Source organism: Lampetra planeri, chromosome 25 (assembly GCF_965212315.1).
Source record: "Lampetra planeri chromosome 25, kcLamPlan1.2.h2, whole genome shotgun sequence".
Taxonomy (NCBI): Eukaryota; Metazoa; Chordata; class Hyperoartia; order Petromyzontiformes; family Petromyzontidae; genus Lampetra; species Lampetra planeri.
In genome coordinates, this window is record NC_136131.1 from 258,746 (window position 1) to 283,683 (window position 24,938).

Below are 24,938 nucleotides of genomic sequence, written 5' to 3' on the forward strand. Positions count from 1 at the left end.
AGGTTGTCACATGATGTGTGTGAGGGTGAGGAGGTTGTCACATGATGTGTGTGAGGGTGGGGAGGTTGTCACATGATGTGTGTGAGGGTGGGGAGGTTGTCACATGGTGTGTGTGAGGGTGGGGAGGTTGTCACATGGTGTGTGTGAGGGTGAGGAGGTTGTCACATGATGTGTGTGAGGGTGAGGAGGTTGTCACATGGTGTGTGTGAGGGTGAGGATGTTGTCACATGGTGTGTGTGAGGGTGAGGAGGTTGTCACATGGTGTGTGTGAGGTTGAGGAGGTTGCCCCATGGTGTCTATGAAGAGGCTGTGATGGCTTCCTATCTGCAGGGGGCGCCCCGTGTTCTGTGAGCGCAGCATCCCGGGCGGCGTGGCGGCGGCGTTGTGCGTTGCGCGCGGTTTTGTGGTGGTGGCTGCAGCTGGTCGTGGTGTCGTTGTGTTGTGGGTAGTGGTGGTGGCGGTGTCGTTGTGTCTCTGTGTGCGTCTGTGAATCTCTGCGTGCGCGTCTCGTACGGGGGAGGAAGAGGAGGAAGAGACACGCGGGGACCACGACCCGGAGCCTCTCCCCATCTCCTCTCTCGCCGGGCCGAGCTGAGTGCGTGCGGGACGCGGCCTGCGGACGGGGGCCGCTCGGCCTGCGGTTTGGGGGGTGTCGGGAAGTACGGGGGGGGGGGTCGGGGTGGGACTCGTGCGGGTGACGCTACGGTGGGACGAGGGCTGGTGGGGGTGCGGCAGTGGTTGTGTGGCGGGGCTGATAAGGTGGAGTGGTGTAGCCGCCTCGGTGGGGGCGGGGGACTCGTGGAGGGGTCGCCGTGCTGGCGGGGTGAACCCATGGGGGGTGCGTGGACTAGTGGTGTGTGGTGCTGAGTGGGGTAGTGGTGTGCGGTGCTGAGTGGTGGGGTGCGGTGCTGAGTGATGGGGTGCTTTAGTTGGGAGGGTGGACTTGTTTATAGTTGTCGACTGGTTTGGGGTGTGTGTGTGTGCTGGTCGGGGTGTGAGCTGGTCGGGGTGTGGACTGGTGGGGGTGGATTGGTGGGGGGTGAATTGGTGGGGTGTGGACTGGTGGAGGGTGGATTGGTGGGGGGTGGACTGGTGGGGGGTGGACTGGTGGGGGGTGGATTGGTGGGGGGTGGATTGGTGGGGTGTACTATGGTGGGGTGTGGTTTGGTGGGTGTGTTGTACGACGGGGTGACTAGGATTGTGTTCCTGTTGGTGCGAAGCCTGGTAGAGTGACGTTGGGATGTTCCTGTAGGGCGTAAGCTGGTGGTCATGGTATCTGTAGTGTGTAGGCCTGGTGAGCGGTATTCCTCCAGAATATTATTTTAAAGTCACTTTCTCAGTGGCCTGTGGAGTATGTATGGTTGAAGGTTAATACACCCACTTTCATTTACACTGGGGTCACGTGATTAATCCCACTCATTTACACTGGGGTCACCTGAACAATCCCACTAATTTACACGGGTCACGTGATCAATCCCACTCATTTAAGCTGCGGCCACGTGAACAATCCCACTCATATACACTGGGGTAACGTGAACAGTTTAATTCTCATTTACATTGGGGTCGCTGCTCATGTGAACCTATGACCTCGGCATGGCAGAGCGAGCCAGGGCATCTCGAGTCACACCGATGGCTCCGCTCGTTATGTCGAGCGCTCAACGAAGTCTCCTCGCCACTTTCCATGCATCGGGAAGTTTGCAGCAACAACTTCCCAGTGGGGTCGGGTTCACAAACTAAATCTGTTCGGAAGTTACTTGTGTGTAGTTTTAAGTCATTGCAATAAGGGCATGCCGCTAAATTATAATACAACACGTGATACTGCTTTATTGACATGTGCTGTAATGACCGAAGCCAATGTAGTCCAGTGGTTTTGGCAGTGACGCAAATATATTTGGCAGAGACACTACTGGACATCTGTGAAAAATAACTTGATAGCTCATCGGATTCCTCCATTGTAAATACATATTCTGATTAATGTGAGGGAGAGTAATTCTTGTAAATTAGTATTTTGTAAGATTTAGGATAGTGATACAATACAGCTTTGACACATGTTGGAAAAAATTTTGTCATTTATAAAAACATCTGTTTTGTCTTTAAGGTCAGGGTCACAGGTCAAAAAACCTTTGCCACTGATTCCACCATACCTGGTTAATTCTAGAGGTGCTGCAAAGTTGATACTGAACCCCCAAAGGCAACTTTTACAGTTGTGTAATGTGCAATATGCTGGTTTCATTACCGGACTGTCGCTGGAAGTTCCTGCTGAGAGCACAGTAACGACAGCAAGCAGCAATGTCCTCACGCTGTCACAGGGCCCATGGTTTATGGGTGCCATGGTGGCGACATGTTCACTACCTCGCCTGGTATGCAGGAGGTCGTGGGTTAAATCCCATCCCTGACGCCTGTATATCTGTAAATCCACAACATTTACAATTTTAAATGTTGTGGATTTACTCTCCAACACACCGGTGTGCTGTACTATTAATGAATTGGCATGTTCTGTTTACATGACAAACCTTACTTATTGGGTCTGTCGGGTGGCAGCGGGTTTAACAACACATTTATATTTACACAATCTAACAAAAAAAAAACCTGTATCATGGATGATATTGGTCGCGAAAGCATACTTGTTAAACTTGCTCTGTGGGCTTTACCTTATAAAATAAATAGAAAGTTTAGTTTTTTACTACACGTCAAGCCGTTTTGCCCTGGCCAGTCTCTTGTATTGACACATTCTCAAGCCCAAAGCAGAGGATGACTTCAGTTGCTTGAGCAGTTGACTTAATACGTCACGGCTTTCATTGACCGTCATAATTGAGACTTGGCGCACACTGCTTCCACTCTTGCGTATGATGGCAGCAATGTGTTCGGGAGCTAAATGCCCAATGTCCCGCGGACTGCTAGCCATGAAGAGAGGGCTTTAGGAGAGAGTTTGTGCAGTTTTGATGGAGCTCAGACTAAAGTGGTTTATAAGTGGTCTAGAATACAAGCTTTATGTGCGCACATGCAACAATCAGGTATGTATGTTGAACGTATGTAGCCAACCCTGCTCATCGGAGATAAATAGCACAAAGCAGCAAATCCAAGTGAATTTCTTAAAGGTCGTGTGGTGGCTGATGGAATGTGTAAAAACACACTTGTATTGTTTGTGTGGAGGGAAAGATGCACGTGAACGAGGCGAAAGGTCTGCATATTTATTGTTACCGATATTCACATGTATGTTGAGCTTCTTTCGCACCATATGTAACCAAACGCGCTAACCGTAGGTGTGGGGCAAGGGCAACAAACTAAATACGAAAAGCAGTTCACCCAGAACGAAGTGAGCACACATTTTGCGAAGTACCAACGGTGCACGTTCGAACCAGATCAACTGTGAACCATAATAGCACGCCACGCACGCCAACGCTCGCCAACGCTCGCCTCTATCCGCAGCTGAACCGATGGCCTCTGCGCTGGCCGTGGACTCGAGCGTGGACTTCTCGGCGTGGCTGAAGGCACAGGGCGTGAACGCCGAGGTGGCCCGGGCCATGGACTCGGAGCTCGGTATCCGCGACTATGGAGTCCTGCGCGCCTGCGTGGGCGACGGCCACGTCCGTGCCGAGCTCCTAGCCGCGGCGCGCGACCGCCTGCCCTTCGGCTTCTACGCCGTGCTGCGCCAGGTCGTGCGCTCGCTGCACCTGGCGGAGGCCGAGAGGCCACGATCGGACACGGCCGCCCTCCGGGACGCGGCGCTGGGTGGCCTACTGGACGTACTGGTGGTGCTGTTCAGCGGCCTCAGCCGCGAGCTGCTGCTCTCCGTGCAGAAGCTGGGGGAGATGGACGTCGAGGGATTTGCTGACGCGGTGCCCAGCACGACCAGGACCGTCAGTGTGGAGGACAAGACTGCGGAGTACGACCGCCTCTCCACAAATATGAACGAATATTCAAGCCATGGTGAGGCCTAGCGAATCGTGTCAAACGGTTCCGCGTTATGTACGTACGTACATATGTTGAACTTCTTTGGAGCCGTAAGTAGCCAACCGTGCTAATCGGAGGTGAGTGTTATTTTTGTTCGGGTGTTATTTATTTTATTCTCAAACGAAGCAGTTTCATGGTTTTAATTTGAAGATTGCAGTGCGAACCAAATGTGTGGTTCTTTCATCATTGTCGTCATCACTCCTGGATGAAGGCCCTCCAACACCTTCGCCATCTTGCATGATCCCACGATGCCACCCCCTAATTTGCTTCGGCATATCAGCTGATCTCAACGCTTTATTCCTTCGGTGGTCCTGAACAAGTGATGGAAATTACATATTTATATGGCAGGGTCCAGTTTTTCCATGATACAAGCACCGTCAGCGTCCACAACGTGGTACAGATGTTATTCAGTTGGGGTAGGTGAAGGGCTGAATTTTCCTGTGACTGGTATTTGGGCTGAACTTTGAGAGTTGAGGCCCTGTAACCTCAGTGTCACCTGGCTAAATGCGTTTTATTGGGTTACCGAGTACGCAGTCACTGCACGTTGCATGCTCTTTCAGATGTTTAGGTCACTGGAGAGCCCATTAACGCTACGTGACATGGTTTTAATGATGCTTCTCATGATAGTAATGATAATAATGATGATGGTGATGGTAACTAGTTGTGTTTGATAGAGGCGGCCTCCTTTACGCCGCAGCCTCTCAGCGTTTTACAGCAGATGAGCCGCTTCTTAAATCTCATCCTGACCCATTCTAAAGGGCACCCCCCCGTCCCGCTAGCAGCTGTTCCCGTGCGGCACAGGGTAGCGCAGCGCCGAGCCTGCAAGTGGGCGTTGGTCTCCCACCAGGAGGGGGGGTCAGTGATTGGCCTGCGTAATCTCAATTGAGTCATTTGCCGTCGTAATTAATTTTCTTTCTCGCAAATTTAGACTCTGCTGCTGCCAGAACTCGATGGCCTAACCCCGTGAATGCGATCTTTAAGGTCCACGGTGCGTAGTTGTCTTAGTATGTTCACGGTTAATACACACCGCGGTATATATCGGGGAGGCCGCTGGTTTCAAACTGTAAACCTCCGCGACGTGCGCCAAATGCGCTGCCGCTGGGCTGCGTCGCCACTCTCGTAATTGATGGGGCTGTTCACCGCATTGACTCGTGGATTGGTGTTTGGCTGTGGGTAATGTCATTATCCATAGATCAGTCTCGGTCTGCGGAGGATCTGGATTGTGGATGATAGATTGGCAGTTGATAGGAGTCTGAATTGTATTTCACCGTCGAGTGGAACGGTGCTTCCTCGGCAGCCAAATCTGAATGAAACACTTGACTGCAGGGCGAATTATTTTGCCAGTGGTCAACGATGAATGGGCCACCGATGTGTATTCGCAAATGATATCACAGTGATGATGATGACGATGATGCTCGTCAAACCGATCCGTGTAACCGAAATGCAACGGAGAATATTTTTGCACCTGTGATAATGTTTAGCGGTCAGCTTTTGGGGGAAAATGTGCTGAATCTGACATTCTCCGTCCCTGTCATTATCCAGTGGCGGAGCTGCCACGGTGATGTAATGGGTTGCAAACACCACCCCCCACCCACCCCCCAATGGCAGGAATGCACCTTTACCGTTGTTGACCTTTTAACCCATAACTTGCATAGTGTGGTGGTGTTTATGGAAACTCATTTCTTTTAGAATTGCTCTGTTTAGTTTGTTGTCCCCCCCGCACCTCAGCGTGGATAGCTACGTACGGTGCTGCGAAAGAAGTTCAACATGCAGATCAATTAAGGCTGGCCTTGTAGATAATAGCAATAATTGCTCGGGCAGTTCAGGACACACAGCCCAGGTTATGCATCTTCAGCATCCTGATAATGAGGTTGAAGCTTCACTTGTGAGAAATAGACTTTAACATAATTACCCATAATGCGAACTCCGGTTATCCTCACGGCGGCTTTTAGCTGGCCATTGAACAAAGACGGCCACTACATCGTGCACTTGCAGATGCGTTTCTGCGGCCGTCTGGAACGCTCTTCCTTCCAATATTAGGAAGCCACTGGAGCTATTCACTTTTATATCTATATTGAAAACTCATTTCTTTCGAACTGCTTTTTGTGTTTAGTTTATTGTCCTTCCCCCCACATCTCCTATTTGCGCGTTTGGATAGAAATGGTTGTGCGGAAGAAGTTCAACATATGTACATCAGGGTTGTTTTCAACTCCCAGCGCTCCTTCGTATGCTGAATGCGTTATAAGTTTGTGAGCGGGTTGACGGCGCTCGGCTGACCATCGGCAGCTCGGGTGGTGGTCCACGACCCATGCCCATGACAACCCTACCCACGGGAGTGCCCCCATGAGTCTCGAGTGCCGCACTGCCCTGCGGCCTCCTGTCGCGTCTCTGCCCCTGCCACTGTTCTTCTCCACGCGTCTCTCCTGTGCCTCGCTCGGGGAGTGTTTCCTGTTCCCGCTATCTCGCTCCCTCCCCCACATTCCTCCTCAGCCACTTTCCTGTGCGTGTGCATGTGCACGGGTGTGTGTGCTGCTGTCCGTGGGGAGCGGTGTAGTGCAGTTGTTACCTGCGCTGTGCTACGAACCCTGCCACCCGAGTTCGATTCCCGCTCGCGGCCAACACCGGTGATGATTATCTGAGTCGGTCCTGGGCCTCTCCTTGGTCGACTCAGCCTCAACTGAGTACCTGGTGCAATTTGTAAATATCGCCACTTGAGAGACAAAGGCAGTTAGGTATGGTGCCGTGCTGGCCTTCGTAGGTGTTTGTAACAGCATTTGTCCCAAGAGTTTTTTTAAGGCTATACGGGGGATCTTTGTTTTCATTCCCCCACACGTGTCTCTATTGTGTGTGCCGCTGTCTTTCCATATCCTCGTATTTTCTCTGTGTGTCTCTGCTCCATGCTGGGTGCTTCATGCTGGGTGCTCCATGCTGGATGCTTGCCCTGTGTTGTCATGTGCAGTGGTGTACCATGTCTTGTGTTCTTCGTTATGTATTGTGTGCGTATCACATGTTACGTGGGGCGTTTGTCTCTTGTGCCCCCATGTTATGTGCTCTGTGTGTGTGTCGTGCACTCTTTCTTGCCGAGTAGCTGCTGCCGACAATGTTCAGTGCTTGGCGTCACGCACCAGCTGCGGCCGTTGCTTCTGTTGCGCGCCTCCGCTGCCGGCTGCCACGAACGAAACTTTCTGCTGAAGCTCCTGTTGCTACTTGCGACGTTCCTGCAAGGCTGCCGTCTTAGTGCAGCCTCCGTCTGCTTAACCGCTCATTGCACCTCCCCCCGGCCGACTAAACTGCTTCTCTGTGCCCCCGACACACCTGCTGCTGCCTTGCCTAAGCTACTTTGCCCTCGTGTGGCCCTGCCCTCTTCACCCCAACATCACAGGCCTGGCCCATCACACCCTGGCTCCTCGCCACAACCTGGCTCCTCGCCACAACCTTGCCCCACCTCGCCCGCAGCTCAACTGCTCGCCGGCACGAGTAGAAATTTCTGTCATGACGCTGTGTTTTGGCACTGGCCAACATTTACATGATGAAAGGGAGCTGCCACAGAGGTGTAACGGTTAGCACCACACTGGACCTTGCATCCAGAGGTCGCCGGTTCAATCCATCTCACGGTGTGGCAGTTGAAACATCTCCCCCTGTCCCTATCCATCCAGCATTGTAAATTGGTTACCCGCCACAGCCGATTCGTAGGCTGCATGTGGTAGGGTAAAGAGGGGGGTACGTCCACTGCTTCCGAGATGTCCAGTAAACACGACAGGGGAGGCCAAAATCCCTTGGACGGGGGCTCTGTAGAGCTCCCTCGTGTCGAGGTTCTTCTGGCAGCAGCGGCGTGAGCGAGCAATTGCAGGGCAGTGCCTACACCGTTGATAGAGTGTCATGCACAGGATAATTTACTTTATCTGCAGCCCTATTGCTGTTAGGGCACCTCGATGGAGAGAAGTTAACTACCTCGCCTGGTATACAGGAGGTCGTGGGTTCAATCGACCCTGATGATACCTGTTTTATATTTGGAGTTTGCATGTTCTTCCTGTGTACGCGTGGATGTTTTTCCGGGTCCTCCAGTTTCTGAGCACGCGTTTAAAGTATTTGGATGCTATACATTTCCACATGATAAGCCACTTCGTTGAGCTATCATTTGTGGCCAGGGCACTTCTAAAAATAGCTTTGTAGCTCAGTGGGCCTTACCCAGTCAAATAAAAGTTGAGTTGAGTATTATCCGGAGTTATCCATAGTTTTACCCATAATACTCAGCAAAGTGGTTGCCTAATATGATTTTTCATAGAGTTTCATGGCGGATTCATCATATTATACGAATACGTTGTCCGCAATTTCCAAACAATGGTCGTGACCATAGCAAGTAAATAGGCGGCACTTGCTATGATCACGGGACATCACAGACACGAACACACAGACACGAATACATTCACAGAGATATCGAGACACAGAGCCACACATGGAGACACAGACACACATATATACGTGATAAATCTCCCATATATTACCGCAAATAAGAGGAGTTTTCGTGTAAGTGCCACTGGCACAAGAGAGCGAGCCACCGTGTAACCGACTGAGATGTTAAATTTCGATTTAAAGCTTTCGTGACTGCAGGGATTCATCTTCTTGGTTCTTTCGGTAAAGTCACGTAGAAGGGAAATAATAAAATAATAAAAATAAAACATAATAAAATAATTCTCACGACGTTTCGGCCACAACGCAAGCAGCCGTCCTCAGGTGAAGAACAGGTCTGTCGGAAAGACAGCGTCTGAATGAAACACCACCAAGCTTGGAGCATATATTTAAGCTGGGTTGGAGGGGGAAGAGCGCCTTGACAAAATAATTTGCATATCAAGAGGAATTGTACAGTAGGGTGGGTAGAATAATACATAGTGTAATATTACAATGTATAGTCTATAAGCATATTAGTTGCTGCAGCTCCATACTATTAACATTCCTTCCCTTTATTAATGCTAGCCCTACTCCCTCCCTTTGATGCTGCTAATCCTGCAAGATGCACGGGCATATTATGACTTTGAAACCCCCCGCCCACCTCTTACGCATTCCACAAGTAATGACTAATCCCATATCTGCATTACCCATAAATATGCTAAATTCCTCTTGATATGCAAATTATTTTGTCAAGGCACTCTTCCCCCTCCAACCCAGCTTAAATATACGCTCCAAGCCTGGTGGTGTTTCATTCAGACGCTGTCTTTCCGACAGACCTGTTCTTCACCTGAGGACGGCTGCTTGCGTTGTGGCCGAAATGTCGTGAGAATTATTTTATTATGTTTGATTTTTATTATTGTATTATTTCCCTTCTACGTGACTTTACCGAAAGAACCAAGAAGACGACTGAGATGTTCTTCTCTGCCGCTCGGCTGAAGGGACCGTGTGTGGAGGTAACACTCGCTCCTTCTTGACCACAGTAGAAGACTCGGGCTCGGCAAACGAAGGCACAGGGAGCGACCGGCCGGGCTGGGAAGAGATGGGCGCTCCAGCGTTCTGCGCCGAGGAACAAGGTACATGGAGCACAACACGGTGGTGACCAAAGTGGTGAACGAGGAGGTGGTGAAGGAGGTGTTGAAATAGGTGGTGAAGGAGGTGGTGAATGAGATTGTTAAGGAGGCGGTGGTGAACGAGTAGATGGTGAAGGAGGTTGTGAAGGCAGCGGTGAATGAGGGAGGTTGATCAACAAGAGAAATAACGGCCATGGCCACTCAGCGTTGGGCAGTCCTGGTGCTGTGAGAGGGTTTTGTGAGGACTAAGCGCCAGGCGACGCTGCAATTCACGCACTCAAGGCTGCGGTCTCAGTCACGGCGCAGCTCTGACACAGCCTCCAACATGGCTCAGCTAAGGCTTGAGCCGCCACTCGGTTGCTTCCACGAGCGGCTCAGCTATGGCCTGTCTCAGGCTCATGTAAATCCTGACCGTAGCTCTGATACCGTGCTCATGGAGCTGGCTCAACTTAAGCGCATGATGGCTTTGAGCCGGCTCACTTGAGCCAGAGCCGAGCCTGAGCTGAGCCGTGACTAAGAATGGTGGCCCGAATCTCTCTGCTGCTGTTGAGCAGACTAGGAGGGGGGGGGGGGTTGGGGCGGGCGGCACCCATGGAGCTGCTGCTGGGAGGGCGACTAGCAGTGAGGAGCTCCCTGTGTGCAACAGCAGGAGCATTGCAGCCGTCGATGCAGCACGAGCGCACGAAGTAGAGCACGGGGGCATACCTAAGTGGAGTAGGGCAATGGGGATGGTGAGATCGAAACAGGAGGATTTCTCCACAACTCTGGCTGTTGCCTGATGAGGCTGGTTGTAATTATTGGCGGAACGTCATGGTTCTTGAATTGTAAATGTTTTGTCTATGTCGGGTGTTGGCGGGTTTAACGACACATTTATATTTACGCAATCTAACCAAAAAAAACAACCTTTTATGGATAATATTGGTCGCGAAAACTTACTACGTGTTAAATGGATGGGAGGGAGTTGATACGTTCCTAGGCCGTGCACCTCGTGCTGTTCAATTGTGCATAAATAAATAATGACTGATATTATACCGCTGTCGTGACATCACTACACGCATGGAACGATGTCGCGTTGACATCACTGAAGGCCGTTATCGGGCACTTCACCGTAACTGTGAAGGCCTCTCCTCGTGAAACCTGCATCTCTTGCTCGGTCAGTCTGGGCCACGGCGTATGCGCAGGCTGACATCCTCTTGGCGATTCACGTTTTCCTCCAATCCTCAGTCTTCATAACACTCCTGCATGTGACACGGCCCAGCGGCAGTGTGCTTGTCGCTTGGTGCAGAGGTCCACCCTTCAAACCCAGCGGCCACCCTGATTGATAATGCGGCTGCATGCACTGTAAATATACCGAGCACCATCTGCTTCACTGTCGACTTTACAGATCCCGTGATGTCATTCCCGTGATGTCATGTGCTGGTGTGAAGGTCCAGATTTGCCACGTTCAAAAATTAACCTGCAATTTACTCGATTGGGATTTATACACAGCAGTAATCATTGCTCCTCTATTGGGAGACCTAATACCAGATCGTAGGCCAGTTGCGGAGTCACCCTGTCCCCACAGAGACAGCTGTCATTGGGGGTGGCCCCCGTTTCTAATGTGTTGAGATGAGATGTTACGCAAGGTGTTCTGACGTACTCAAAATGAATTGCGATCGCTCTAAAGATGAGATGTTCGTACCATATTGACGATGTCCAATGAGGTAAGCATGGCATACAACGTGAAGTATTATGGCTTATATGTTTAAACATTCTACTTTTCATTGGTCATAGGTTGCATGTGGTTTTCAGCAGCGGTGGAAGTGCTGCTTATGATACCTGTCCGTCACACAGTTGCCCATGGCCACTGCTACTTCCTCTTTGCGGAGACAGCAAAGCGTAGGAGTAGGATTGTGAATAGTGCCGTTAGTAGGCGTGTCTGGCATTCTCAGGAGTACCAACGTGGCGTCCCCGCATCCGGCGGCACATGTCTACACACTTGTTAATTGGCTAAACACATCTGCAGAGCTTGGGCATCTATTGGTAGGAACCGACTCACCGCCTGGCTGCTGCTGCCTTACTGCTCGCGTTCTGTGGTTCCCCGGCAATTGTGAGAGATGCAAATTTGCATGAACGACGACACTGCAATATATGAAACTAAACTCTAGTATTATTATTACTTTATTTCGTCCCCTGACCTTAGGCCATTGACACTTTTGCGCTTATTTTCCTGTTTTTTCCCATGATTGGCATGGAGTGATCGCCAAGTGTCTTTGCCATGGTTCTTCGTGGGATTTGATTTTCGTGATTCTGGGCTTGTTGACAGTCGTCCATTTCGGAAGAGAAAATACCGCAGAGCGAACTTCATTTGAACGGGTTTGAGACATCTGCAAATTGCAGCGTGGGAGTCCCGTTCACGGCTGAATCTTGGAACGTGCAGGCGGCTCAGCGTTCATTTTATTTAGAGAGGCGTATCGCCGTTGTTTTTAAAGACATTATAATAACCACATAGAACCGTAGCGACACGACACTGCGCTCTACGATAGCTGCTGTCAAACTGTGCCACACGCCCTCCACATGGCCTTGTGGGAGCCTTGGTACCGATAAGGTTATTTAATTTCAGTTTTCTTCCGATTCTGTTCCGATGACGTACACGTACGTATGCGTACGTCATCGGAAAGGGTTAAATTGTAATACGCGGTGAACCGATAATGACCTCCTCGACGCTAACTTTGTCTTGTGGTGACGTGTGCGTGGAAACGCACCGCCGTCCGTCCCTGCCGCGCGCGAAGACACCTTCGTCAAGCAGGAGGGCAACGAGGCTGCGAGGGACATGTGGCAAGACGTTGGAGAGAATCACGGCAAGGATTGCGCAGGTGAGATCATTTATTTGCTTTTTATATTTTTTGTTTTAATTGTTTTACAGCAACATGCGATCCCCCGGCAAACCACACTGAAAAGTTCTAACAACAGGGTACAGAGAGAGCCGGTGGACATCTGTTCCGGCACGGTGGAATCACGTGAAGGGGGAGGAACAAAGCGGGGTTAGGGCCCCGCCATCGCTGCCCAAAGCAAGTGGGGACCCTCGCACGAGGGGAAAGATGAAGCTTTCGATAGGGAAAGGCAGGAGGAGAAGAGTAAGTGGCATACTAAGGAAAATCCAGGGATGAGGGAGGGCAATAGGGTGAAAAGCAGTGGAAGAAGGGGAGAAATGGCCGACGTTTTTTTTATTTTAGAGGATAGTGGCCGAGTCGCCAGGGGAAATGGCTGCCGTGTCGGATCGCCGAGCGAGGAAAGCTGAGGCTGAGTGGGATCGAACCGTTGGCATTGGCCCAGCCGCAGGGGATGTTGCGTCTGTCACACGCTGACGATCATGTGTGCTCGCTATGGACGCTATCGTTCTCATTAGCGCAGGACAGTCGTGACGAAGGAAGGCGCCTCTGTGTCTCACATAGTTCTGCTGTAGTTTGACCGTGGGGGGGGCGATTTTGCCGCGTGTAATCCCAATTAATATCCGCTGTAATTTTTGTCATTTGTATGTATGCACGTTATACTTTTTCGCACCGTACATAGCCAACCGTGCTCAACGGAGGTGTCGGGAATTTCGACCATGACGCTGGCGGCGCACGATGGCCGACTCACTTTTAATAATATCACGGAGATCTTTAGCATCCACCATGGGTCAAGAGGATGGCGTGTAGTATTTTACTTGTGCTGTACACCCAACAATAACCGGGGTGGCTTGCCAGATTTGCAATAACCGGGGTGGCCTCCACATTTAGAAACATGCGTTTAGAGTATCTGGCTGCTATACATTTCCACGTGATGAGCGACTTCTTTGAGCTGTTATTTGTGGCCAGGTCACTTCTGAAAAAGTGAAAATAGCTCAGTGGGGCCTTACCTGGTAAAAAAGATATAATAAATAACAATAAGAATACAAAATAAAAATTTGCGAGGCCCAGGACCGGTTTAGATAATCATAACCGATGTTTGGCCGTGACCGGGAGTCAAACTCAGGTTGCCGGGTTTGTAGCACAGCACACTAACCGCTCCACCACGCACGCATGTCGCTCGCACGCACACAACGAGAATCCTCATGGACAGACATTCCCCCCATGTTCTGTTGCAGCGGAGGCCTCGGAGAGGCCGCACACGTGCGAAGTGTGCGGCAAGGGGTTCGTGTGCATCTCCTACCTGAAGCGGCATCAGATGACGCACACGGGCGAGAGGCCGCACGTGTGTGACGACTGCGGCAAGGGTTTCTCACAGATCTCGCATCTCAAGAGGCACCAGAGGACTCACACGGGAGAAAAGCCCTACCTCTGCAAGGAGTGCGGCAAGGGTTTCTCACGTAGGCACAATCTGAACAAGCATCAGCAGGCGCACGTCGGCCATTGCCCGTACGTGTGCTAGGGGGGGAGGCGGGGGGGGGTGCAGGGCGGCGGAGTTCATCGGAGAAGCGCGGGGAGAGAGAGATGGATTCCGCGTCGCGCGTTCCAAGCGTCCGGTACGGATTGTTGTGCGAGCGCGGAAAAAAGCATGTTCTCTGATGGCTTTTACGCAACGGAAGGGCTGCGAAAGAAAACACAATGGAACTGGCAAACTCACAAAGTGCTGTTAATGTACACGCCACGGGGAAACCCGGGGAGGAGACGTGATGGACCATGGCACCTCCGGAACCTGTGACCTCACAAATGGCTTCATTTCTCACTTGTACATCGCGGTTTAATATTAAATACGTTTTAATTTTTTTTATAATGCAATTTTTCAATACACTGTCGCCGTCCACCGGTCTTATTATATATTGGCAAATCCCACAGGGGCATGGAATGTGTGCAGAGAAGGCTCTTTGGGGGCAGGTGCAGGGTTGGAGAGTTGCCACCAATCGGTGGGAAAGTTAAAAGTGTGAGGGAGCACAAGTTTCAGTTTCTCTCTTGCCTCCGTCTCTCTTACGCTCCGGGTCGCATTATGGCACCGAATTGAGCCCTCAGATGCTGCCAATGAGGCCTGGAGCTTAAACACCTTGACCCCCATGTCAGGTATTTTGCCTGCGTCGGTGCAGGCCTGCGGCCTGGCACAGCTGCGAGGCACGGTCGGATCCCACACTCGCTGGCGGATCGCCAGATTCTGCCGTGGCTGCGTCGCCGGGGCCCACAGGTGAGCACGAGGCCGCCACCAGTGATGTCGGGACAGGCGGCAAGCGCAGAGCACAGCAGTGGGTCGTGAGCGCTTAGCTGGGAGAAGCTCCTTTCGGACCTCTCCGAGGGCGGCAGCGCTCGCCTTTCCGGGGCCGCTCCACCGCGCGCCGGCACGAGGTGAGGCATCACGCGGTGGCGTGCGGTGCGGGCAGACGTCTGCCGCCCGCACGAGGCTATCGCTCGAGCTTACCGCGCGCATGACGGGCGCATAGCCACGTTGCGCGCGCGACACACAAAGTGTCCAGAAGTAAACCAGAGGTACGCGGTGGAGGAGGACCCGGAGAATAATCCACGCGACAACGGGAAGAACATGCAAACTCCAAATATACAGGTGTCAGGGTTGGGATGGAACCCACGACCTGTATACCAGGCAAGGTAGTTAACATCTCGCCACAGCAGCTGTACCGCCAGGAGCGCTCCCACCACTGTCAACTGGAGTCATTAATTTTGCGTCGTGTCGTTTAATAAATTAGAGTTACCAATGATAAGGCGTAAGATTTAGGCATTAAGAACCATTCCCTTGTGTCACTGATGGCATGTAGCAAGGATGAGCATGCACAATTTTCTGCCTGGAGTCCATTTCCCAATTCACATACTCTCTCAAGTATGATGAGAGGTTTTCAAAATTTTGCACCATAAAACAATGTAACTCCCTCACGAAATTCTCTTAAATAAATTTGAAAGCAGTTGAGCACATCCATAAATGTGGCCCTACACTGCAATACCAGCCTTCCGTGCGAGAGTAGATCAACACCGTCATCTCCCCTCCCATGACTCCACTCCCAAGCTCTCCGTACATTACATTCTGGTGTGGATGATTTCTGTTTGTTGTGTACAGTGGGTGGCCAGCACCACACCCGACTGCCTTTGTCTCGCGATTTCTCGACACACCACGCCTCCGATTAGCACGGTTGGCTACGTACGGTGCGAAATAATTGCAACATCCATACCTATACTCTAGGCCTTGTCCTCTGTTAAACAGTGAGTGAGGAGTTCTGGGTAGAGGGTGCGTGCAGTCAGGTGGCAGGGGGCGGCCTTGTCTGCACACATTCTGTGGCCCTGCGGGACTTGCCAATATGCATATAATAATATCGCTGGGTAGCGGCATTGACTGGAAAAATATGTTTTTACCAAGGTACAAAACCAGATATTACTGGTTTGTTATGATACTGTTTTTGCGTATAGACTGTATTATCTCAGTGTCTCAAATGTAGCAGCAGGGATCTCCAACCCCCCACGCACAGGCGTCTCTGCACTCGTGCTCATATCGTCCAGTGAGGCGTGGGCCTGTGCAAAAAAAACATTGCTTGTTTTACTGCCGTGGATTTGAAGACGCCCTTCTCTCGTGTTGAAAACAAATCTCGCTCTCAGGCACGTATGCTCTTTGTCAGGGCCCGCAGGTCATTCTAAGGCAGCTCGGATGCACCCATAATGTAAGCCACATTAACTTTTCATTCCCTCGCAGTTTTTGAGAGACAGAGAAAGGAATGCAATGTGGGCCATTTCCTAACCATGAGTTTCTACCTTTTCCACTGTACACTAAACCAGGATAGATCGGTCAGCACTTCGGTCAGTTGAGGTGGTACGGACACCTGGTAAGGATGTTCCCCGAGAGATTCCCCCTTGGAACTCTACCGGGCACATCCCACTGGGTGAAGACCCTGGGCCGGCCCAGGACACGCTGGCGGGACTATGTCGCTCGGCTCGCCTGGGAATTCCCCAGAAGGAGCTAGGGTCTGTCGCCAGGGAAAGGGAGGTCTGGACCGCCCTACTCGACATGCTGCCGTCGCGACCCTCACTAGGACAAGCAGATTGAGAAACGAATGAACGAACACTTCCGCGTATTATGAAAACTGCAGTTTATTGCAATAAAGGTCAGCACGATACCATTACCATATCTCGGTTCCAAATCAATTCCTGCCTCCCGAACACAGGTTCAGATTCCCGTATTCTGTGGGTTAAACCCGGGCAGATGGCGGAGCCTATCCACAATGCGAGCAGATTTGGGCGTTGATAAGTAGCCGAAGAGCGTACGCTTGCGTGTCTTTGTGCCGCGTCGCTGGTAATGGAGACACTAAGCACAAGTCGCCAAACCCAATGGAAATTGACAGTCGCCAGCATGAGAAGCGGCTCATAGCCACGTCAGAGGTATCCCTCGATCTACGAACATTTGGCTCTTTCGAAATTTCGCGTGAACGCAATTGACAAATCATGGACACTTTCAATTCACTCAAGCGGATGTTTCTGCTTTAACGAAATTTCACTATGGCCACGCGCCGTGAGGTCATCAAACGAGAAGTCACCCAGGGAGTCTGCGTCATCATGATGGCGCAACCGTAACCCCTCCACATCGCCTCGCCAGTCATTCCAATTTTGAGCAGTTCCTTTGGTGAGTTCCCTGAAAAAGGTGAATTATTTTTGTTTTCAATTAATCATTCAATCGTTTTAATATTTATGTTCTTTATTATTCATAATGAAGGTTTTTTTTATTGGGTTAGATTGCGTAAATATAAATGTGTCATTAAACCCGCCACCACCCAACACAGCGAATTAGTTATATTTGTCATATAAACAAAATGTAAAGCCACAACATTTACGGCAATTGTAAATGTTGTACTGGGTTCACTCTCCAACACACCGGTTAGTGCTGAACAAGTAACTAATCGGCACTAATTGGCTGTGTCGTGTGGTGGCGGGTTTTAACGAAATTTATATTTACGCGATCTAACCCAAAATAAAACCCCTCTTGTAGATAATATTGGTCGCGAAAGCCTTCCACGTGTTAAACTTCCTCTTTATTATTATTTGTATTGTGAAAAGTGATATAGATGTGTATTGTTTAAGGCTAGGAGTAGAGTCGTCCAAAACACATCGCTAATTATTAGGATTAATTAATGGGAATTGCCATTCAGATTTAGGAAATCTTGCTTTTTACGTGCGTTTTTTGAATAACGCATACTTTCCGTAAATCGAGGGATACCTCGACCGCAGCGTGAGGCTGGCGCATGCGGCTGAGACGTTGCTTCCACCATTGTCATTTGTTGATTCGGTGTTCTGTCCATGGAAGAATCTGAGTCAAAATTCTCTCCTCCATGTTTGGTATGCTGCTGCTGCTACTTTCTTCATCTTGTTGACATCGCTCTGTCCTACCTCTCCGTATTTTATCAAACAATTTTCCCTTCATTACCTCAGCTCATTCCCTCTCGCTACCACCTGCCCCATCAACTCCTTTAGGTCATTTCCTGTCATTGCCACCTGCCCAATCACCTCCTTCAGGTCATTCTTTCTCACCACCACCACCTGCCCAACCATCTCCTTCGGCTCATTCCCTCTCACCACCTGTCCAATCCAGATTGTATTCCTCCTCCTGGTTCAATGATTCACATTCTTCTCCTACCTCTGTGTGTGTGTGTGTGTTTTTCTCTGTCCCCCAGTATCTTCATAACTCCTCCACCAACACAGGCGGCAAATCAACTTGCGTCAATCGGAAATGCACCGTTATGCTGCCGTGGACTTTTTTTTGATAGAGAGTAGGAGAACTCCGATATAATTGTAACTATAGGATGCATTAATTCTAGATTTGAAGCTTTCGTGACTGCAAGGATTCATATTCTTAGATTTTTTCGGTAAAGTCACGTAGGTAAAAAATAAAAATTTATAAAAGTAAAATAAAATAAAAATCACGACGTTTAGGAGGCAACACAAGCTTCCGTCTTCAGGTGGAACCGTCACAGCCTGACAGCTGTATCAAATAAATGAGAGATTACAGGAGATACCACTCCGTATATATAATGGTTGAGGGGGGGGGGCCAGGAATGGCCCACTTTTTATTATTATGGTAAGGTGCGGTTTGAGACTATGAATAGACTGCATAACAAAAGACTGAGCCTTTATTATGGAGAGGTTCGGTTTGTGACTACGCCTAGCCTACATAACAAAAGTGTGAAAAAAGAAAGCTAAACCTGGTAGAAAGCTATACCTGGTAAAACAAAACTGGCTGTCCATCAGTAACCTGCAATAGTTTTCTGTCAAATAAGATGGTCCAAATAAGTGTAGTTAAATCTTTTTTTGCATGGTTAATCACATCTTTCCAATGATTAAAGGTGCGGCTTGAGACTATGAATAGACTGCATAACAAAAGACTGAGCCTTTATTATGGAGAGGTTCGGTTTGTGACTACGCCTGGCCTACATAACAAAAGTGTGAAAAAAGAAAGCTTAACCTGGTAGAAAGCTAAACATGGTTAAACAAAACTGGCTGTCTATCAGTAACCTGTAATAGTTTTCTGTCAAATAAGATGGTCCAAATAAGTGTAGTTAAATCTTTTTTGCATGGTTAATCACATCTTTCCAATGATTACTCAGTTTGTAACCATTATCACGGTTGAAATTGTCTGTGTTTGTATATTTGTATGGCTTCGTGTACAAACCTTGATGGTAGCCAGGAGGTTTGCAGAGCACCTTGGTCTCGGAAAAGACAATTTCATGAGAGCCCACAGAGTTGTAGCAATGATCGGCAACGGCCGAAGAATCAGTTCTGCCGTGTTTCAGATCTGACTTGTGCTCACGGACACGATCAGAAACATGACGTTTCGTTTCTCCAATGTATTTATTTTATTTTACTTTTATTAATTTTAATTTTTTACCTACGTGACTTTACCGAAAAAACCTAAGAATATAGGATGCATTGCTATAAATTTGGGCTGTACATCATTCAGTGCCACAGTGTCCCATGTACAGCGCGACATGGTCCATTGTCTTCAAGTGAAATTGGGGAGCCAGTGAGGTGAAATGTTCCCCGTGCGGATGTATGCCGGGCCCACCCGCGCCGTCGCATCCGCTCAGGGTAAAACGGCGTCCGCTCCAAGTAGTATTTGCGGCGACTTGCACTCTTACAGTTGGTGTATGGGAGAGTGGGCGACTTATCAGGAATATCACGAAGCGTGGACATTGCCGCTCTCCCAATTATGTAATGATAGGCGTTCGTGCAGTTGTTTTCTGTGCGATGGTGAAAGTTTTAACGTGGTGGGGCTGTGTTTTGTTTTTTTAGCCCGTCAGATGCCAGTCAACGAGAGAGGTGCGAAAAGGCGACGGGTTTACGCCTGTTGCTGTTGTTGTGTTGGGAGACCTCGTTTAAGCCCGGTGATTGCCGGTGTTTCCTCGCGTTGCTCACAGGGAAAAAAAAGTAGCAGGCGTAGGAGGTGCAGCATGTAGCGTGACACTTAATTGAATAAAGGAGCAGTGCTGCGAGGGAAACGTATGACCTCGCTGGGAGCGCTTCCCAGCGCGGTTGTCCAGGCGGAACGCTCCGCAGGGTTACCCTCAACTCTGCCTAGACTGAGAGCGATGTCCCGCCAGGCCAGACCTCCGCCAGATGTCCGCTGCGTTGAGTCATCATCATCGGCAAGCGTCGCAAACCAGAGCGCCGCCCGTCGCAGCACGCCATGGGGGACAAAGCTAAATCCCCGACTCACCCTCGAACTCCATTGAAACACGAGGAAATTGCCCACTTCTCTCGAGTTTGAGGCCCTTAGCAATAACTGCAAGAATTAATTTTGTGCGTTATAATAACCGCGCGCGTACAATGACAACAAATGCATTAACTCCACTTCATTTTTTATATATATAAAGCGGCCAAAGTCAATGGTATCGATATGCTGTAGATGTGCGACGTGGTTAAACGTGGGAACATGGTGCGCGAGGATTCGTGCGGTATATATGTGACAGGAATAAGCAGCCAGGGGGGGGAGAAGGTTTCTCGAAATATGTGTTTTATTATGTGCAGAGTGAAGGGAACAATCTGTGGAAGTGGGGATTTCAGGTTGAGAAAGCCGAACGGTTATCATAATCAGCTGCAGCAATGGAGAGTGAAGGAGGTTGTGAAAAACAGGAATTATTTTGTATTCTCAAGTGGGATCTGGAGAACAAATTGAGGGATTGAGGCCGCAGGGGGCACTCACAGATGCAGGTGAATGAGCACGCAGTGACGAGCACTGTGGTGAGCAGGTGTCGAGCAAAGACCTATTTGTGCGTTGCAGCAACAGCTGCGGCCCTTACCGTGCGACATTTGATTTGGAGTCTGCGAACGCGAGGGTTTGAATGGTTGAACGTGGAAGTTATTGCGGCGCATGAATACGTTTCTGGCCATGGATTTGTCGAGGTTTTTTTGTCGGGAAATCCAGAGGCGTTGCCAAAGGGGCGATCGGTTTGAACTGAGCCTTGGGGTAGAATGACGAGAGCTCAGGGTTACGAACGGCGTGAATATTTCATAACTATTGCCACTTTTGCATTAAAGAGTTTGACACTCGCGTGCAGGAGGTCACCCTTGTAGAAGAGGCAATGGTGTTTCACGAGTCTCAATGTGTTTTGATATCCTGGTTAACTCAAGGACACTGAGGTGTATAGATGAGTTGACATGAGGATAACAATTTAGATTTTTTTTTTTCCCCCTCATTAAGTAGGCAAGCCGTGGTTTTTGGCTTTTGAGAGTTTGGGATATTCCCGGAAACGGCGTCGTGATGAGAACACGGTCGATGGAGGAGTGTGAACAACGTGTCGTGAGGTGAGCGTCACTAGTGGGGATGTGGCTGGGTTGTTGGTGGTGATCATGAGCTGGAGGCTGCCCTGATGACACTGGCCGAAAGGCCACGTCTTGGCCTCCTGAAGAGACACCAAGCCTGCAATCAAGCAAACGAAAAAGTTAGATGTTAAAACCAATGAAACTAGGCACGCTGTGATATGGTGTTCAAGACAGCCATTAAGTGTTACGCATTGCGTTGTTATTTTTTATGTTCACTGCTGATAGACGTGGATTATGCAGAGTTTTTTTAAGGCCTATCTGTCCATTCGGCTGCCAGCTGCTCAAAAGTCAAGTTTGTTATGTGCAAGGCTCATTTATTTGCCGTTAAACCGAAGCACTGCGGGTTGAGAGGCAATCCCTCGATTTTTACCGGTGGTTTCAAAGTGCAGTTGTGTTTTTTATATTGCGGTCGACACGTTGAGTCACCGTAAAGATGCTTAGAAGTGGAGCGACCTATACATATGAGCAGATTGGAATGAGAGTCTTGGCCATTGACTTTTACACCCCGAAAGTGACAGATTGAGAGGAGGGTTGGGGTCCCAGCAAACTCGAGACTTGCGTATGGAGTGGTAGCCGAGTGTACATTGTACGTTTTTACAATCTGCGCTTGACTGCATTGAGGTTGTAGCTTCGAGCTCGGCATCCCAGTGTTTGTCTTATCAAATGTAGTGTTATTTTCTCAATAAACTTTTTACTTTAAGATTAATGTCGTGAAGTGTTCTCTCAAGGTGAACTGGTGGATTGCAGTGGCGCTCACTGCTATGTTTCCTCATGGGATGACAACAGTGAATTTTGATTAATTTTGTATTCTAAATGTGCCGGTAATGTCATGAATTGACAAACATCCACAAAAAGTCCTTTCTCCAAGAAAGTAGACTTTGGTTTCGAAGAGGTGGGTTAAGCGGACGGTGGAGTGGGTGAATTTTTCAGTTGAGCGTTTAGGCCATCTGTCGGGGAGATGATACGGTGACGACAACAATAACAAAACAGTGGATTGTAAAGTGTTCCAATGAAGATAGCAGCAAGATTGATCCTAACATACATGGGCGCTATCGAGTGTTACGGACAGCCCGCACATTTGGAACGCGGCTTACATAACGCAGCTGTAACATCACTCCATACTCTTTGGTTCTTTAGGTAAAGTCACGTAGGTAGAAAATTTAAATAAAACAAAAAATAATTATATTTTTCTACCTACGTGACTTTACCGAAAGAACCAAAGAGTATGGATTCATGCAGTCACGAAAGCTTCAAATCAAGACATCACTCCATATTGGTGGACAATTCTTTGGAAGATTATATCGCACGACTGCTGAGGGCCCCCTGAAAATGGTATTTTCCCCACACTAGGTGGGATGCATCACCCCCGCAACGCACTGACGTGCTTTTAGCTATGGCAGGGAACTGGAGAAACCATGAGGAAAATGCATGCAAGAACGGCGGTGGTAAGGGAGACGACAAACGCTACATAGACAGGAACTAGCCAGTGTTCGAACCGGGATATTTGGTTCTTTTTCACTACATGGCGAATGTTTATGTATTTATTTTAATTTGGAGCTGCCACGTGCCCGATGAAGTGGCAAACCGCACGTAACAAGATAGTTGCACATGCGCTGTCATCGGTGACTGGGGCAGAGAGCGTCAAGTCGGTTCGAGTTGTTGATGTTGTGCTGCTGTTGAGTTTGCTGTTGTGCTATTGTTTTGTTTGCTGTTGTTGATGTGCTATCGTTGTGTTTGTTGTTGATGTGCTGTTGTTGATGTGCTGTCATTGTTTGCTGTTGTTGATGTACTGTTGATGTGCTGTCGTCGTGTTTGCTGTTGTTGATGTGTTGTTGATGTTGTGCTGTTGTTGTGTTTTCTGTTGTTGATGTGCTGTTGTGTTTGCTGTTGTTGATGTTGCGCTGTTGTTGTGATGCTGCTTGAGGACACGTGGTCCCCATCTTCGTGGACACGCATGCTTCTGCTGTCCACGCGCACCGTGGTACTGACTTTGCTATCCGTTGGCTGTGTGGGTGCGGACCACTTTCAATGTGGTATCAAAAGATCAACCTACCTCATTTTTTCGTCCAGTTTTGATTTATTAACTAGTTTTTTAGATTTTCAAAATTAGACTTGAAAAAAGACAAACCAAGTACTGGGCTCCTGAGCCAAGATATCCCCCCCCACCCCCCAGCATAAATGGTCCCCAAATATGGCGAGCCCCCTCAATCCGGCCCAAGATCTGTAGCTCATCATCCAATTTATATTCATGCACGGCACCTACAAAGTATATGGCCAGTGAGAGGAGAGAGATAACATTCATGGATCCCGTCTCTCCGGATTGCCCGAGATGTCCTTCGGGTCCAGACCGAGGGGTGGGAATCTGCGGCTCCGGAGCCACATGCGGTGGGTCTTTGGCTGCCCCCCTTGCGGCTCTTTGGCTGCCCCCCTTTGCAGGCAGCCGTGTATTTGAAAACAAAAAACGTAATTTACTTCGTGAAAACTAAGAATGGGGTTTATCCTTTCTGGCAATACAACAGGAGCTGTGTTAAGATGTGCGAACACCAAATAGATTATACATATTTCAAGGAATTAAATACTGCATTAACCACAGCATTTATGGTGAACATGCAAACATGCTCTGATAATATATGCCATGTATTTTAAACTGATTGGCCTACACCAGAGACAGCAGACTTCTTTATGACCTTGTCTCACCAGTGTCAGACCAGAGAACGTCAAAAAGGCGAACAGTACAAAGATAATGCAAGTGTAATGATAGGGTGCCATCTGTTGACCAGGAGGGATGATCATGAATATGGGTGCGTTATATAAGAACCAACTAGAAGGGGGGTGTAATTGGGCTAAAAGTAAAAGGCGGGGTCAGTCGGGAAGCTCCGGGAACCTGCTCGAAGGTTCTAGAAGGAGGCGTGGCCGGAGGCGGGGCTTGGCCACGCCGGGGAGTTTATAAGGGGGACGTGACCGGAGGTTCGGGGCTATCGTGGGGTCCCGGGTCTTGGCTGTCGTCGCTGTCTTCGCCATCACCTCTCTTCATCGTCCGGCTGCATGGCCAATCCTCTACACGGCTCCCATCGTTGTCGTCGCTATATTCGTCAGCCAGCTACAGAGTTAGACGCCGGCGATGGGGCTGTGTAGATGGGTCAGCTATGCGTAGCCGTGTACATATATGTCGCCCAGTGATGTTGCTTGAAGTGTGAGAAATAAATAAGAAGCCCTCTACACGTTGTGTCTCAGAAATCGCTCACTATTGCTCGGGGTGAGCAGCAGCTATATCATGGGACTTTTGTTGCGAGTATCAAAGTCTGAAAAATAAGAATAGGTTTTACTGTTTCTGGCAATAGTACAGGAGGTGTCAAGGTGTTCAAACACCAAATAGATTATACCTTTTGCAAGGAATAAAATACTGCATTCACCTCACACAACTTGTGGTGAACATGCAAACAAACTCCGATAACACTATGTAACACAATTTTTGTTCATGGGTAGTAAGTGTTATTTTGTAATTGCTTATGCCTAACACGTATGGAAAACGGCTATTATTCCCCACAAATTTTGCTTTTGTGACCAGGACAGTGATATTTTGAAATGTACCTATTTTCAATGAGAAAATGGGCGAATTTGTGTCTTTTCGTTCACACAAAGTAAAAAAACCAACATGAATCAAAATAAACATGTATTTATAATAAAGTTATACAAAAATTACTTGAAA

At 49.1% G+C, this 24,938-nt stretch overlaps 1 protein-coding gene across 1 annotated transcript; it reads left to right on the plus strand.

Moving 5' to 3' along the window:
- The first annotated feature begins 311 nt into the window (after window positions 1-311).
- LOC144727199 (uncharacterized) lies at window positions 312-21,931 on the plus strand. Its single transcript, XM_078605857.1, has 5 exons — window positions 312-595; window positions 3,430-3,930; window positions 9,384-9,476; window positions 12,245-12,328; window positions 13,582-21,931. Exons 2-5 carry the CDS (start codon window positions 3,438-3,440, stop codon window positions 13,863-13,865), a joined length of 954 nt encoding a protein of 317 aa, XP_078461983.1. The 5' UTR covers window positions 312-595; window positions 3,430-3,437; the 3' UTR covers window positions 13,866-21,931.
- The last annotated feature ends 3,007 nt before the right edge of the window (window positions 21,932-24,938 follow it).